Genomic DNA, 17,598 nt, shown 5'->3' with positions numbered 1-17,598 from the left:
GTAAGAATGAATTTATTCGCTCTGTTCTAAATAAGTAAGTGTATGCAATTTCTTCTAATACAGTGCACTGTGAATAAGGACAGGGGATAATTGCCTCAAGGTGCATCTTACATATACAGATTTCCTGGAAAACTCGTTCCGTAACGAATTCAAAACAGCAGTTGCCATAAATTTTTTCTATTGCTTAAATTCTAAAAAAAGATATATTTAGTAAGTATTCACACTACAATGGTTGTACTTGAAAATGACGAGATAATTTATAGCGCTAAATCTACATCTCGGGATAATATTGTTACACACATATTTTAATATACTTAAACTTAAGGGGTCAAATTTCATCTTCGCGCAAAAACATATATAATTAATGATAAGTGTTAAATGAACATTTCTGAAAGTGGTAAAATTTATGAAGACTACACAAAAAAACAGTGTTGATTTTTTTTAATTTTTAGAACCAGAAAAACGCACAGAAAATATTCAAGAGTAAGTAAAAACTTATTACAGATAATTAGGTCTTGACTTCATTTGACCTACACGATGCAGTATGAACCACACAGTAAGAATTTTTAAAATAATCTACTATCTTTTTCATTATAACAACTCCTTTGTGCACGTAGCAGAGATCATTGTTAAACATTTAGTCATAGCTTACATGTAATTGCGTTTAACTGAGTCATGTGGGTAACGTGATAAGCAGTTAAGCAGCAAATAAAATTTATAAAGTTTTGTGTGATTATAATTTAAGACACAGTCGAAGCTACTGTGTTTGTTTACGCATGCTTTGTTTGCTATAATTAGCTTCAGTAAAAAGATACATCGAATAGCAGAATCCAATCATAAAATATATTTTGGTACAAAACAATGCTTCCTTTTTAAACATACTCTATGGAATGTGATCAACAATGTCTGATTTGCTTCCAGAACTGTATTTATTTACATGGTTGTATTTATAAAAGTTGCAATTTTCAAGTATGAAAGTGTAAACGTGTTTGTTTTTGTTTATGATGAAATTTATTATCGAATTAATGTTAGGAACTGGTACGGAATATATTTAACCGTCTAAAAGTGATGAACAGGAGTCATAATAGTGGATGTAATTCAATAATTTCATCTAAGTGATATGTTTCAGTGACTGATACATATATCTCCCCAACTATACTAATGAAGAAGCCACCAGCAGATTTGCTCAGGAAAGTTTCGTTTGCTGTTGGAATTGACGGTGCTAATTTAGGTTCCAACCTGGGTATAGAAAGTACTGTTATCGCAAATATGGTTATTGGTAAAAGATATAACATATTTGAAAAAACACAAAGAATACTTGGCTATTGGGAAATGTTATGTGATCCAGTTACGATCAAACAATTAGTGAAGGCATTGGAAAAAATTGGAGGAAGAGGGTTAGAAACTATTGTTGATTATTACAGGTAATTCATTATATTAATTCATATTCTTTAAATATCGTACAATAAATACACATTACTTTTGGTTTATATTTAAAGGAACCGGACATATTAACGGGATATTAAGGCTCGTGAGGGGAATAGCGTTCATTTTCTTCTAGATAAAATTACAGTTTACGCAGCTTAGTATATGTACTTGGTAAAATGAATAAGAAGTCCGCTATATTCTTCATATGCTTATTTTGTGCATTTGGTCATTAAAATGGCTACTCGTTTTGTACGCATCACTCAATGGTTTGAAATTTGAAATATTAATATTGTTTCATATCTTACCTTTAACAGTATCACTCTGAATTACAAAACCAGTTTTACCAAGAAACGATGTAAAGGTATATAAAATGTTTCAATGCGGTTAAAAAGATAAATGAACATAAGAAAAATTAAAGCACCATAATAAACATAGATAACGTTTGAGCACCACAAACTCGCATTATTATTTTCCATGTTCAATGGACCGTGAAATTGGGTAAACAATCGAATTTGGCCTTAAAGTAAAAAGATCAACCAAAAGGGAACATGTGTACTAGGTTTCAAATTGATTGGACTTTAACTTCATTGAAAACTACCTTGACCAAAAACTTGAACCTGAAACTCACACTTTTAATTTCTATGTTCAGTGGACCATTTAAATGGGGTCAAAAGTCTAACTTGGTTTTAAAATGAGAAAGATCATATCATAGGGAACATGTGTTCTAAGTTTCAAGTTGATTGAACTTCAGCTTCATCAAAAACTACCTTGACCAAAAACTTTAACCTGAAACTCGCACTTTTAATTTCTATGTTCAGTGGACCATGAAAATGGGGTCAAAAGTTTAATTTTGTTTTAAAAAAAGACAGATCATATCATAAGGAACATGTGTTCTAAGTTTCAAGTTGATTGGACTTCAGCTTCATCAAAAACTACCTTGACCAAAAACTTTATCCTGAAGTGGGACGAACGGACGGACAGACGAACAGACGGACGGACGAACAGACGGAAGGACGCACAGACCAGAAAACGTAATGCCCCTCAACTATCGTAGGTGGGGCATACAAAACGTACAATGATACCAGGCAAATGATTGTGTTCGCCGTACGAACTTTTTGAAAACAAAAGAGTTATATAAATGAAACTCGAAAAAAAAATGGAAATCCTAGATAAAGAACAAAGTTAAAAAAAAATAAACACTCAAAAGATTTTGAAAATCACCAAAAGGTAAAAGAGAGAGAGACGGGTGATAACTAAGAGACAATCAAAATCAAAAGCAAAAAGCAAACTGACAACGACATGGGAAACAACAAAACATGACGAGAGTTTGGCCTTCATACTGAACATATCCGTCATCTGTAAAACTAGGATGGTCAATCAACTCGTGATTGCGTCTGTAAAATAATTAATGATTTCAACATCACCACTTTGATAGCCTCCTTGTGAACAGTCACTCCCTATCACGAAAATGACGACAGTTTATATGTTAAAGTATTGCCATTTGAATTTCAACATTTGATTAATACTATAGAATAACATAAAGACGAGACATGTCCCTATGTCAGCAGTTTTTCTTGGTGACCTCCTGTAAGAAGTAAATGACAAATATAAAGGAGAAGGTTGGTCATCAGCAGAGCACTGTTCCATCGGGAATGCAGACTGTGGAATTAAAAGCACATCTACATGTTGACCACTATTAAGTCACTGAAAACCAAGCATCGTTTTTTTTAAAAGTTATATGTAATGATTTGGTTACATTCTATACTGACTGACTTTAAACAGGCAACACTCATTTTTGTAGATTTGTTTAACCAAATCATACAACTACTATTCATGCTTATCACACTTCTTTCTCTTTCGAAAAAAAAAACAATATCTGACTTACCTGTCGTGATTGAACATACCAGATTATTGAGACCGCACGAATTCAGAAAGCGAAATTACGAACCAATAAAAGTTTTTTCTTTCTTTGTGAAACAGTTCTTTCAATCCTTGGCCACACTTAAATCAGTTAAAAAATGTTGCATCTCCATATTGCCAAGACTTAGGAATAAAAATCTTAATCAACCCATTAGAATACTGCAAACAGGAAAATGTGAACGTGCTGCAACCAGAGAATTTGACGTCAAAAACTCTTTTTACTGTACTTCCAACAATGATATCGGAAAACGAGATTTGTTGGAGATCATCAATGACCAGATCAACATGTACTGACGATGCAACGTTAATAGAATTTGATAACGCAACGTCATTTGCGAGACAGGTCTACGGCCGTAACGTCAACTGCTAATCAAATTGCTGAATGCCATTTTGTACAGATTTATGCCATAAACTGAACTGCCAAAGCATCGACTGCAGAAAAAACATTTTTAAAAGCCTTAAGTTCCAACTGCATAATTGTAAAAAAACCACTGTAATGGGTGGGACAACGGCAAAATCAGGTGCAAAACAGAATCCAAAACGTGACGGATATGTTCAGTATGAAGGCCAAACTCTCGTCATGTTTTGTTGTTTCCCATGTCGTTGTCAGTTTGCTTTTTGCTTTTGATTTTGATTGTCTCTTAGTTATCACCCGTCTCTCTCTCTTTTACCTTTTGGTGATTTTCAAAATCTTTTGAGTGTTTATTTTTGTTTAACTTTGTTCTTTATCTAGGATTTCCATTTTTTTTCGAGTTTCATTTATATAACTCTTTTGTTTTCAAAAAGTTCGTACGGCGAACACAATCATTTGCCTGGTAACAATCATTTTTGCGTTTGTTACAGACAGTCATTGCTTTTGATGGTGACGCGTTCATTAGTAAGGAGAAAACCAAGGTTTTAGTGTATACAACAACATTTGAACATTGAAAATTACGTAATCAATTTAACTTTCGAACTGTCTTTTTTGTTAAACATTGAATTATGAAAGAACTTTCTGTTCATAAGTTTGTTTGAAACAAAATGCATTTTTGAAGATTGGAATTTAAAGAAATAATCTAGTGTTGCGTTTCTAAAGTCGGTCAGTATATTCTGTTTATATGGGTTATGTGTTCTGTCTTCAATTTCTAAATACTGCTTCAACATCCAATTATTCAACCTAGTAATATGTTCTGATCATATTAACAATTAAAAATAAAAAAACAAGTGTGTGCCTTAACTTTCAAAACTGTTGTTTGCAATTCCACGATATATTTTAATTCAGCTTTTGTTAAACAACACACTGTATAATTTAGATTTACCTTATATTTGCTAGTGGTCTGCACTTTAAACTGAAACAACATAGTTTTAAATGTTAAAAAGAATCTGTTTATTTATGTAATTTTAAAAACACAACAAATTTTTTTTTTAAGTTTCAGTAACAAACCAACGAGAAGAGGTCGATCAAAGTCATGTCCACTGTTAATTTCGTCACACGAATATATTACGGAAAACAAAGGTATACAACGCTTATTTTGAAATACATTGCTGTAAACGAATTCCACCACAAAGGTGTAGGTAACAAGCTACATATATAATATATTTGAAATAAGAACATGTAATTTAATAAAAATATTGTTTATTTTTATAATAGTTTCCCTTGCAGAGATTGAATAAATACTTGGATTATAACTATATGTTCTTCTACTTTCTGTGCTCGCTTCACATATTGAGTTAAATATCTATTTTATTATACTTTATTGGTGATTATATAGTACCTGTCTTCATTTCCATTGAGCTTTATGCCCGATGGTAGATTTTACATAATTCTATAATCATCTTTACCTTTTTCTTTTGTATTGCGTTTGAATTAAAACAAACTAACTTATTACCTTTATGTATTTAATTAAATTTGTGTATGAATATTTTAAGCAATTTCATGCAAAGCCTAATATTTGCACTTGCTACGGTATCGTACGACCTTGAATAGCAACTTCAACTAAAACATAATACAGATATATCAATTAAATTATCATCGTTAAGATAAAAATAATGAATATTATCATACAATAACGTTGTTTCATTATTGATCCTTTTCTTGCTATTTTTTCATATGACAAGAAACAAATTAGATGATATAATTTTATTTGTTTATATGCATAAGATGAAATATCACCAAGCTTTAAACTGATTATATAAATTTGCCATTTAGTTTTAATATCTGTTTCAGTTAAACCTACCTGTTATCATTATTTACACATTAACTCCTTCAACATGACGAGCAATAACAAAACTGAAAAAGTCAAAAATATCAATCAATTTGAAATGAAATAAACCCAAAATATTTTGAAGTAAAATACATGGTCTGTTATCATGTTTATGTTGAGAAACGGAGTAAATATATTATATTCATGCAAATACCTCAGTATAGCAGCTTTGTAGTCGTTTAAAATTCTTTACAGGTAACAACGTATTATACAAACATACATTTTCGAGCGATGGCTTCTTTGTTGATTGCATTGTTGCCAAAGGTATCAACCTGAGAGTGAAAGCAGAGAAAGATGGTAAATAATTTATATTTAATCAAATGTTCAATTATTATCCGCGGTCTAATTGAAAACAACCCAGATTTCATGAAAATTTCGAATTATACGTTACCTTAATGCTAGTATGTTGAACCCACTCTTGTTCCAAATCTAGAAAATCATACACACATTGAACATACTATAGCATGTATAGCTCGCGGAGTCATATTTCCATGTTTAGTGCAGCACTCAAATGGGCTCAAAGCATTAATTTGGCTTATGTTTTTAGACATCACAAACTTAAGGACATGTGTTAGCATCGAACTACTATATAAACTATAACTTGATGTAAACCAACGTTTAACCGTGTAACAATCGGTCGCAATTCTTGTTTGTCAAATATTTTATAAAAGAGGAACGAAAGATACAAGAGGGACAGTCAAACTCATAAATCGAAATCAACTGACAACGCCATGGCTAAAAATGTAAAAGTAAAACAGACAAACAATAGTACACATGGCACAACATAGAAAACTAAAGAATAAGCAACAGGATTCCACCAAAAACTAGGGGTGATCTCAGGTGCTCCGGAAGGGAAAGCAGATCCTGCTCCACATGTGGCACCCGTCGTGTTGCTCATGTTATAAACATGTCATAATGAATAGTTGTAATAAGTTTCGATATCAATACAAGTTCTTAGAAAACTACCTTCAACCGAATCATTAATTTGGTATCCTTGTTTTAAGTTTCAAGTAAAATATTCACTGTAAGTGACTTCATCAAATGTTTGGATTTCTATATTTTCTATATCTTTAAAAAAAATGTTACACCTAGAGGAAGTGTTTTGCAATTGAAATTGAAAAATTTATGGGAAACTGCTGTGCTCGACTGCTAAACGACTTGTTCTTTTTTTTTATTTTGAAGAAGATTTCATAGAGAAGGTGACTTTAACTATCCTTTAAGTTTAAGTTTTTTTATGAGAAAAGATGTTTTCAATTACTGTAATAAGTATTAGTATTAAGCAAGGTTACTGCATCTACATCAATGAACTTGGATACCAGAGGGACATTCAAGCTCATAGATAGAAAAAAAACGGACAACGTTATGTCTTAAAAAAAAAAGTCAAACAGACAAATATTAGTACTCAAGACACAACTTACAAAACTAAAGAATATACATTCTGCAGTTGATACAATATTCTTAGTTTTGCGTATCCTATCATACTTTCCTTGACGGAGAAGTTCTGCTTCGTGGAACTAATTGTATTATAGATTCCAAATAGTAATGAGGCTTGTTTAGGGGGGGGGGGTATCAATATCCCATATCCCATTAAGTTTTTATCCCAATATCCCGTATCCCTATAATGTTTACCCCTAATATCCCAATAAATATTTTTTACAAATATCCCATATCCCTAAAACTATTTTGAAATATCCCAAAAAATCATTATTAATTCATTCCCAAGCCCATTTTTTCCCTCATCATCACAACGTCAACAATTTTGACTCTGGGAAAACAAACTGTGTTAAAGGAAATTTAGTGCATACTTCTAGTGTTAAATAAGAATATACAATGTATGTGTCCAAAAGAAGAAGTGTTCCATCTTAGAGCCTTGTATAACAATCTCTTTTATGTGATGTTAAACGATAAATATAGTGTAAGGGGTCTAATTTCAGACTTGTTTTAATTGTTCAAACCGTGATGCATATGACTGTAAAATATAATTTTGATAGCATTCTTCTTTCATTGATAAGAAACTTGATCCTACACGTTAACCTATGTTGGAAAGAACAGAAGGACGCAACCCTGTCTCTTGTCCAAGATTGCTCTGACATCCAACGGCTGTTTTGCCAGACAAGCTGGAATGTATAGGACGTCAGATCACGTCATATCAAAAAGTGGATATTTATAGCATGCAAGTTCAATAACTCAAAATTTAACACAAGAAAGCTTTCTGCTAATGTACCTACATTACACTTAACTGTTGCAATTTTTTTACCGCAGGCAAAATTTGCACAGCCCTTGTTTTACAAAGAAATAAGACAACATTTGACTGATCTTGACCTTTATGAATTACATAGATCCCAATATTTTTGTTACTTTTTTTTTTAATTTCCTTCCTCACAACACCAGTAATAGAAAAAAATATATTAATGTACATTGATTATTTAGTAATTATTCGTTATTAACATAGTTTATACAGCGAAATATCTACTTTTTGATATGGGACGTGCTCTGACGTCCCTCGGCCCCAGCTTGTCTGGCAAAACAGCCGTTGCACATCAGAACAATCTGTGAAACGTGGAGATCTCTGAAGATCCTTGCCACGCCACGTAAAAAAATAAGAGGTATAAAATATCCTGTAATCATATAAAGCATCAAAACAAATAATATATTATAAATTACAAACAATAAGGCTTAACAAATCAGATGGATACATCTAACAAAAATCTATGATTATTTCAAGAAAATTATCAATGCATATGAGCATATAATATAAAAAAAAGATGTGGTATGATTGCCAATGAGACAACTCTTCACAAGAGACCACGTGACACAGAAATTAACAACTATAGGTCACCGTACGACCTTCAACAATGAGCAAAGCTCACACCTCATAGTTAGCTATAAAAAGACCTGAAATGACAAATGTAGAACAATTCAAACGAGAAAACTAACGGCCTAATTATGTATAAAAAATGAACAAAAACAAATATGTAACACAGCAACAAACGACAACCACTGAATTAAAGACTCCTGACTTTGGACAGGCACATACATACAGAATGTGGCGAGGCTAAACATGTTAGCGGGATCCCAACCCTCCCCTTAACCTGGGACAGTGGTGTACCAGTACAACATAAGAACGAACTATACAAATCAGTTGAAAAAAGCTTAACTCATCAGATTGATACAAATAGAAATACATCTAACAAAAACAGAGAGTGGACGTGACCGAGTACTTGTACATCCCATCAACAAAAAGACACTAATTACAGATCTGAGAGTACTTGCAGTTACTGACAGCTAGTTGAAAGCCAATTACAACTAATAAAAAGTAATGCATCTGAGACTAAATTATCAAGCATTATACATCCAACATCCAATGGCACGGTAAACAACATCTTCGTAAAAATGAGGATGTGCTATCCCGTTTAAAATATTTTTTTTACAGGTAGAACCAAACTTCAGAACCAAATCTAGAATTTAGTAAAGATTTTAAGTGATTTGTGGTAACTAAACCCCTGACTTAATATTATTTACCAGTAATACATAGGAGGTGTTGTGATATACAAACACTGTAAGATAGTGCCAAAGGAATATCACCATCCAAAAATGGAAAATTAACAATAAGGAACGAAGTATGGAAAGTAAAACAAATACTTTTAAAATTATCAGTACATATGAGCATATAAATATCGAAAATAGATCAATACTTTTCGCTTGGGTTTGGATGACTTTTAAATAAAACGACCATTAACTCAATTAAAATCAACAAAGCACTAAAATGAACTTTAATATTAAACTTTTTGGGGCAATTTTATCAAGTGAGATGTAAATATTTCTGTACTTAACTTTTAAATTCCACTTATTTTTTTTCATGTTTAAAATTCAATATCCTTATGAATGCATCAATATCCCATATCCCATTTACTTTTAGGGCAAATATCCCGTATCCCTAAAATTAAAATGGCAAATATCCCGTATCCCAATATACCCTATACAAGCCTCAGTAATTGTGTTCCCATAGTTACGATGATTGTTATGAAATATTGGTATCTCGAATGACCAGTTTATATTCGACTATATAAAATTGCTTTACATAAAATAATCGGACGGGATAGCAATTAATGTTCAATGTTGAATCTACTCTATTGTTATTTCAAAACTTTCAGGCGACTTCTTTTACTAGTCATTGCACTTTAGGTTGCAGTCTTGTAATTGACTGCTCCATAGGCTTACATGCTAAACAGCTGATCTTTGAAAATGAAAAAATAAAAAATGCTACATAGAAAAAAAATTTCATGTTCATATCATGTATGTACTAATGTGAAATTGTGATTTAATCGAAAAAAAGTGGGTCATACCACGAAGAATAAAAAGTTACGTAACCCTGAAGTCAAAACATTTTTTTTCTACTTTCTGTTTGCTGTTTTTACTAGGCCGCACCACTTCCAGTAAACATGATATCCTTCCACTTTCCTAGATTGATATCCCCAAAAAGATGCAAGATTTTTTTAAAATTATATATATATTTCAATTCAGCATAAACTATAATCAAACAGAAAAAATTGAGTCCTGAAAAAAATTCAGAAAAAAATGGACTATTTTGTTTCCCTCCATGTTTTGACATGCACCGGAAACTGGAGTTGTAATACAAGACTGGTACCTTTAGTGATTAACTTTACTAATTTTCAGCAAGGAAAAAAAATCAACAAATAAGTCAAATGTTGCCGGAATCATTCGTAGGGAGTGAGTGCCCTTACATTAAGGTTTTGTATTACCCTTTTCGCCTTTTGGCTAAACAAAGTATAGTCCACAATATGGAGCATGTCAATTGATGAAGATAGATATACTAAGACCTATGTCAGTGAAACAGGATCTTTAGATCCTCTAGTTTTTGGTTGCGACATCACCGAATACGAGTTATTTCCAATCTATACTTTAAATGAGTAAGACGACGGGTGCAATTAGTACACGAAGAACTGCTTGTTTTTCCGATACAACCGAGTTCGTCGCTTGTTTAGTTTGAAGGGGTTCGTGTTGTGTTTCTTTTTTCGCTTCACTTGTATTGTTTTAAATATTATGAGTTATATTTTTCAATGCCACTGTTGATATCTTCACTTGCGGGTTATTCAGAAAGCAGTTGTTGAGTTTTCTTGTCAACGATTCAAAAATATATATTTTGAAGGAATATGCTTGTTTAGTTTGTGATAGTCCCATCATTTCATACGCACGTTGTTAATAATATAAATTGGATGAGAGAAGTAACAAAATCATTCTCGGTATAACAATATTCTTTCATATGAGTGGCAATTTTCGCATTTAAATTCAAATCAAGACAACTTTTAAGATTAGGAACAATAGATTGTATGTTGTTATAAAATAAAATATGATCAGATAAGAAAACGTTTGTTTTCTTCAAAACACATATGCATTGATATTGCCGAATTTATTTCTTTTTTCAATTTCAGAGTGTTCAAATAGATTAATAGACTGTGAAAGTGTGTATCATCGCCACCTTTTATTGCAAAGAAGGATCGACAGCAGGTATTACAACTCCAGCAAATTAAGAGAAGAGTTAACTGATGCAATACAGGCTAAGGATTCGTTGCTATTTCGACATATTCTTGCATATTGGAATCCTTTTAAAAGCGACATAACATTATTGAAACAGCTACTGGATTTGGCAATCAAAAACCAGTGTGGTTGTTGTGCGAAAGCTATTGCCTGGCAAATAACTAGATTGTTTCTGAAAGAAGTATCAGTGCCTGAATGTTGTGATATTTGGCCTGGATTTAGATGTGCATGCAAGTTTTGGAATGCTCGACATGGTGAAGACTCTATTTATTTTTGTTCTCCTGATGTTGTAATTATCGTCGAAGTAAGTGCCCAAGTAAATGAATGCGAACCAAACTCTTTCTACGGAATACCTATTAGGTATGAAAAGCAAATTAGCAACTCACAGGAGGGGAAACTGATAACGGAGAAAATTACAAGTTTGCAAAACCAAGATCCGGAATGGGTTTCTAAAGTAACTGGAATAGATGGATCTAGAGCAAAACACTATTTTGCACAACATCGGAAGCTCAGTGTTATCTCACCTTCGCCTATAAAATCCCAGGGTTACCCAATAAAACAAATTATTGTTAAAGAACCATGTATTCAGCTTTACTGTCGATTAAAGGGCTACATTCCAGTTGGAGAAGCGCACTTCCCATACGAAATAGATGGTATTCCAACAGACATTTTACAAGGATATGCCGAGTTGTTAGTGGAAGACATAAGAATTGGAAGTGAAGTTGGGAGACTAGGTGGAAAAAGTGGAACACTTGGGGGATTTGTACGATATCTTGGTAAAGATGCATTCCTAACCTGTGCACATGTGATTATTGACAAGGAATATCTAGTTACAAAAGAAAATAGACAGAAAATTCATGAAAATACTATAAATGTTTACTACATAAATCAGGGATCTCTTCCTGGTACCAATGCTCTTCCGTGTGGTGAACTGATAAACTTTGCATTTCCACCAGATGAAAGTGATGGTACAACAGTTGATGCAGCAATCATTCAACTTGACAAAACTTGTGTCAAAATCAATCCCCAAAATATGGTATTTGATCAAAATAGTATAGCCAGGTCAATTACGGATATGGGTAAGATATCTTATGTTTAACTACTGAACATTTGAAATTTTTTCTATGTTTTACATCTTCAAACAATTAGTTTTTGTCGTGATACGGACTAAATTTTTTACAAATGGAGAAGGTGCAATTTTGGCATTTTAAAGTTTTCATCAGATGTAATGATTGAAGCTATTCATTTAATAACTATCCTGTCTAAATTTGATTCAATCAAGTCCTATTTGCTAGTCTAAGCGTACGGTGGTTATAAGGCAATGGAGTGTCTAAAAAAAATCACAAAAATGCTGAACTCTGAGGAAAATTCAAAACGGAAAGTCCCTAATCAAATGACAAACACAAATGATAAAACACATCAAACGAATGGACAACTGTCATATTCTTGACTTGGTACAGTCTACTCAAGGGAGACAAAATTAACCTTATGATTATTCAATAAGATTTAGTTGTAATAGACCTTATGTTTAGCTCACTTGACCAAAACATTTAAGTGTGATTTTGTTATAACTTTACGTTCATGTGTGATTTTGTTATCACTTTGCGTTTATGTGTGATTTTGCTATCACTTTGTGTTCGTGTGTGATTTTGTTATCACTTTGCGTTTATGTGTGATTTTGTAATCACTTTGCGTTAATCGTCTGTCAATGCGTTGTGCGTTCATCCGTTGTGCTGTGTCTGTAATTTTATAATGTTATAATAACCAATATCTATTTTAGGAATGTCATCGGAATACCTAAATAAATGTTGTTTAGATTATAAAGAAGTTGGAACTATATTAGAATTGCAAATGCGATCCAGTGGATCAGTTTCAGGACTGCAACAATGTCAGGATAAAATAGTAATAGAAAAAGAAAGAAGACAAGAACTTCAAACATTTATTGATTCTGTCAGTGAAATGGTAATCCGTAATCCTAAATCAGATGATATTTCTGAATTTATTCATTTTAAAGAACAAGTTAAAACTGTGGCAGATGGTGAGCTGAGAAGTCCAAGAGTGTTTACTGTCTACAATCAGTTATCATTTAGCAAAATTGCTTTTCAGCTAGGTGACTCTGGAACGTGCATTTATGCTGTAGGTCCAAATGGAATAACTGGTTGTATAGGCATGGCAATTGCTTCTCATCCAGCTGGAGGATGCATCGTGACACCAATTAAAGCTATTCTGTCATCTTTCCGAATGTTGTAAATTTGAGAATACTGAGAACTCAGTCATATTTTGAATAAAAAAACTTAAAATGTAGTTCAGATGACTATAATGTTTTGAAGTATTTGAACATATTTCAATTATTTTCATCATCATGATCATTGTCATTCATTTTTTATACTATTTTTAAGCAAGCGCTGATCATCGATCTATATCAGAGAATAACCCCCTTATAGCATGATGTCAACCGACCATCAGTTGAGCCATCAGTATTTCAGTTTCTAAATATTAACGCTTTAATTAGTCATAATGAAATAGAAATTTGTTTTTACCATCAACATATCAAAGATATCGAGAGAGAACGGAACATGACAAACAGTGTGTTTATAATTCATGACCTTTACTAAATGTACACAATGATAAAGTTTTATTTTTGTTATCATGTGTAATACATGTGATTGAATTAAGTTAACGAGTTTCGAACGAAACCGTCCTTCTGCAAAGATTAAATTTCAACTAACAATGAAAACCTGCTTATTCCCCCTATATCTATTTTTTTATTGTCAAAGAAGAAAATTGACAATGGATAATACACGTATTTGTTTTATTTAAGAAATCTCATCCTATATTACATGTATTGTAAAAGCAGCTAGTTGAGCTAAGTAGATATAGGAAGGTGTGGTGTGAGTGCCAATGAGACAACTCTCCAACCAAACAACAATTTAAAAAAGGTAAACCATTTAGGTCAATGTACGGCCTTCAACACGGAGCCTCGGGCCACACCGAACAACAAACTATAAAGAACCCCAAAATTACTAGTGTAAAACCATTCAAACGGGAAAAAAACCAACGGTGTAATCTATATAATAATAAAAAAAATTGTATTTCGGGTTGTTAGTTTTCTGTTGTGGTAAAGACATACACCTGCAACCAAATTATTTAGATTACTGTTTTCAGAATGTTTAATGATATTTTATCATATTATATTTTAATGGGGTTTTGTAAAATGATGATCATAATCCAAGAAATGTGTAACATAGATTTACTAGTATGTGTTTGTTAAAGTATTCACAAACACGTACACGAACTACTTCTTTAAACAAATACACAAGATTTTGATGAAGAATTGTTTTGAAAAAAATCAATCTTAAAAATAAATGTGGAATGGCTGCAGACTGCAGTAATACTCCGCCGCTGTTAATTTGTTCTGGTTTATTTCTTTAAAACATAACAAAAATATTTCTGCTATTTTGATACAAATTATTTGACAGCAAAGCAAACTAATCCCGTTTTTCTATGTTTATGTACAAAATGTTTTTTTTTTCAATTACGAAAAGAAATAACTTGTTTTTAATCGCCATCTCATTGCATCAGAATTTGAGAAATTAAAAAAAAGGGTGAACATATTTACTCATTGTTAAATACAGTGTAAGTTGACTTCCGTTATTTTGTTAAGGAGTGCATTAACTGTATATATATATATTTGTTGTTATAGCACTATTGATTTCAGACGTTGACTACTTCTGGTGTGAATAACAAGAACAATGGGAGTTTAAACCAGTGCTCAAACTTTAATCTCGTAAGATCTGACTCCTTTTATACGTCACTGAATGGGACAAAGGTCTATCTCCATGAATTAATCTTGCATCAAAAACTTGTTCCTTAAACAAACACATTCCCAACTAATTAATTAACCAATCTTTTCTTAGTTGTTCGGAATGGAAAGATTGTATCACCTTTATTATTGTTTTTAAAATGTCTCTTTCTTTTCACAATGATTTATTTATTTGAAACTCCTTTGAAAACTTTAAAACTTAAAGGTTGGGATTGAAGACAGATACGATTTTACACCTATCATCTTTAAGAACCTAGTGAGAGATAAACTATTCAATAATACATAAACGACACTCAAGTCTGTAAACTTCTTTGTAAATTCCACGTCAACAATTCATTTGCATTAAGATGTATCTGAAATGCATATTCTAATGACATTTGTCACTTCTGTTTTTTTTTAAATGAGACATAGTTATCACGTAACTTTTTAATTGACATATCTCAATCCTGAAAAGTACAGTACAGTTAATTTGGTCAGCATTAAACCTATGACATATATCGCCCATTAATATTACCAATCATGTATAACTACAACTTAACTCATTAAAATCATAACTGTCAGTTTGAATTTTAAAATAAATAATATTATTAGATGATTTTGAATTGATTTTTGAGGTAACAATATATTCATTTTGTATGGGTTAACATTGATATGATAAAATTTAGTTTTTTCTAATTTGTAGGTTGTTAATGTGGTTGATGTGCCTCTTAAAATTATAAAGTTATATATACAAAAGAAATGTGCATGAATCCATGAATAGAATTTGAGCATTACAAAAATGAACGATATGCCAGCGTATATCTATACGAATGTTGAGAATATACTACGGATTTGTATGCCCCACCTACGATAGTATACGGGCATTATGTTTTCTGGTCTGTGCGTCCGTTCATTCGTCCGTCCGTCCGTTCGTTCGTCCGTCCGTCTGTCCCGCTTTAGGTTAAAGTTTTTGATCAAGGTAGTTTTTGATGAAGCTGAAGTCCAATCAACTTGAAACTTAGTACACATGTTACTTATGATATGATCTTTCTAATTTTAAAGCCGAATTAAACGTTTGACCCCAATTTCACGGTCCACTGAACATAGAAAAAGAAAGTGCGAGTTTCAGGTTAAAGTTTTTGGTCAAGGTAGTTTTTGATGAAGCTGAAGTCCAATCAACTTGAAACTTAGTACACATGTTCCCTGTGATATGATCTTTCTAATTTTTATGCCTTATTATATTTTTTACCAATTTTCACGGTCCATTGAACATGGAAAATGATAGTGCGAGTGTGGCATCCGTGTACTTTGGACACATTCTTGTTGTTTTTTTTAAAATCTAAACATATTTTCAATAATTTCAAAAACATTTTTGTTTGGTATATAGATAAAACATGATTTGATTTAGCAATATGTTTGTGGCTTTGCACCAGACTTAATAAATGCTTCTAAGTCTGGGCTACAGGCTACGTGGTATGGTTAGGAATTCCACAACCTTAGTTTTTAGAAAAAAATAATATAAATGGTAATTTGTGGGAGAGAATGGCTGTACAAATGTATGTTCTTTTGATGGAATCAAGAGTAGGATGGATACTGGTTGGTGTTGAATTTTGACAACCTTTCAATGTATATATAAGTTTGACACATGCATGCATGGCATGCATGGCATGCAACATTTAAAGGTGTAGACCATAAACTGTATGTCGACCTTGTGATTTGCAAAATATTAAATTATTTCCTTTTCTGTACGTAATCGTAATATTATAAACAATGTACTTAACATATAAAATATTGTCATTAACGTTTGTTCCATGTTCCATTAATGTGTAATTATATCTACATATTATATAAACATACAATTTATGTAAATGTACTATACTCACCTCTTGCAGACTGTTTGTTATGAAGAGAATTAAGCATTTAATCTAAATAAAAAAGAATACCTGCAAAAAGTATATTTTAATTTCAGACAATACATGTTTTTTGTGAGTAACTTTCAACGTATGCACTTGAGACCAGAAGTATTTTTAAAATTATTTTTGCTACTATATCATTAGCAGACAAGAATAATTATTTCTTTCATTTGATCAATCTTGACACCAATCAACCGTAAAATATGTATTATCTGACATGCATACCCTAATAAGTTAATATTTTCTGCAAAGATTTTCAGTTATTTTGTTCACTTTGTACCAATTAAATTAATTTAAAAAGTTAACATATTCAGAAAACTTGCTTTCTTTCTTTTGTCTGGCAATCCCAATTCTTCTTAAAAAACTGAGAATAAGAAAATCTTATTGGTTTCCAATAATTCAATACCTCCATGAGTTGATAAGAAATGAAAATATGGTCATGTTAAGTCTTCTTCCGAACGACAACAAAACCGTTTCCAAAGTAAGACGTCCGTAAGGCGGTGTGGGATGTCGAAACTATGGCGACGCCAAAATCCTCTTTAGAGAGTTTCACTCTTTCTGAACATTAAAAACCATAACAACAACTATAAAGGGACCGTATGTGTATTTTTTGCTAAGTTGTTGTGAACCTGAAAATTCATGTAATATCTACAACTGTTAAACAAATATATTGTTATAAACAAAACAATAAAAGACGAAAACACTTGATATACAGCAACAAATGGCAACCATA

The 17,598-nt window shown here is 32.1% G+C and overlaps 1 protein-coding gene and 1 long non-coding RNA gene across 2 annotated transcripts; both read left to right on the top strand.

The window, feature by feature from the left end:
* The first annotated feature begins 456 nt into the window (after window positions 1-456).
* LOC143083330 (uncharacterized) lies at window positions 457-17,023 on the top strand. Its single transcript, XM_076259590.1, has 6 exons — window positions 457-483; window positions 1,130-1,424; window positions 4,758-4,843; window positions 5,787-5,888; window positions 11,045-12,229; window positions 12,931-17,023. Coding segments are annotated over exons 1-6 (2,139 nt in total). The 5' UTR covers window positions 457-482; the 3' UTR covers window positions 13,401-17,023.
* On the top strand, window positions 6,719-10,085 carry LOC143081789 (uncharacterized). The gene is made up of 2 exons (XR_012980090.1): window positions 6,719-7,130; window positions 9,584-10,085. It is a non-coding gene; the product is annotated as an uncharacterized LOC143081789 (long non-coding RNA).
* Window positions 17,024-17,598: the final 575 nt, after the last annotated feature.

The sequence above is a fragment of the Mytilus galloprovincialis genome, chromosome 7 (genome assembly GCF_965363235.1).
Source record: "Mytilus galloprovincialis chromosome 7, xbMytGall1.hap1.1, whole genome shotgun sequence".
In the NCBI taxonomy this organism is placed as follows: Eukaryota; Metazoa; Mollusca; class Bivalvia; order Mytilida; family Mytilidae; genus Mytilus; species Mytilus galloprovincialis.
The sequence above is the reverse complement of the archived record's forward strand: the minus strand, read 5'-3'. Positions and strand labels throughout refer to the sequence as shown.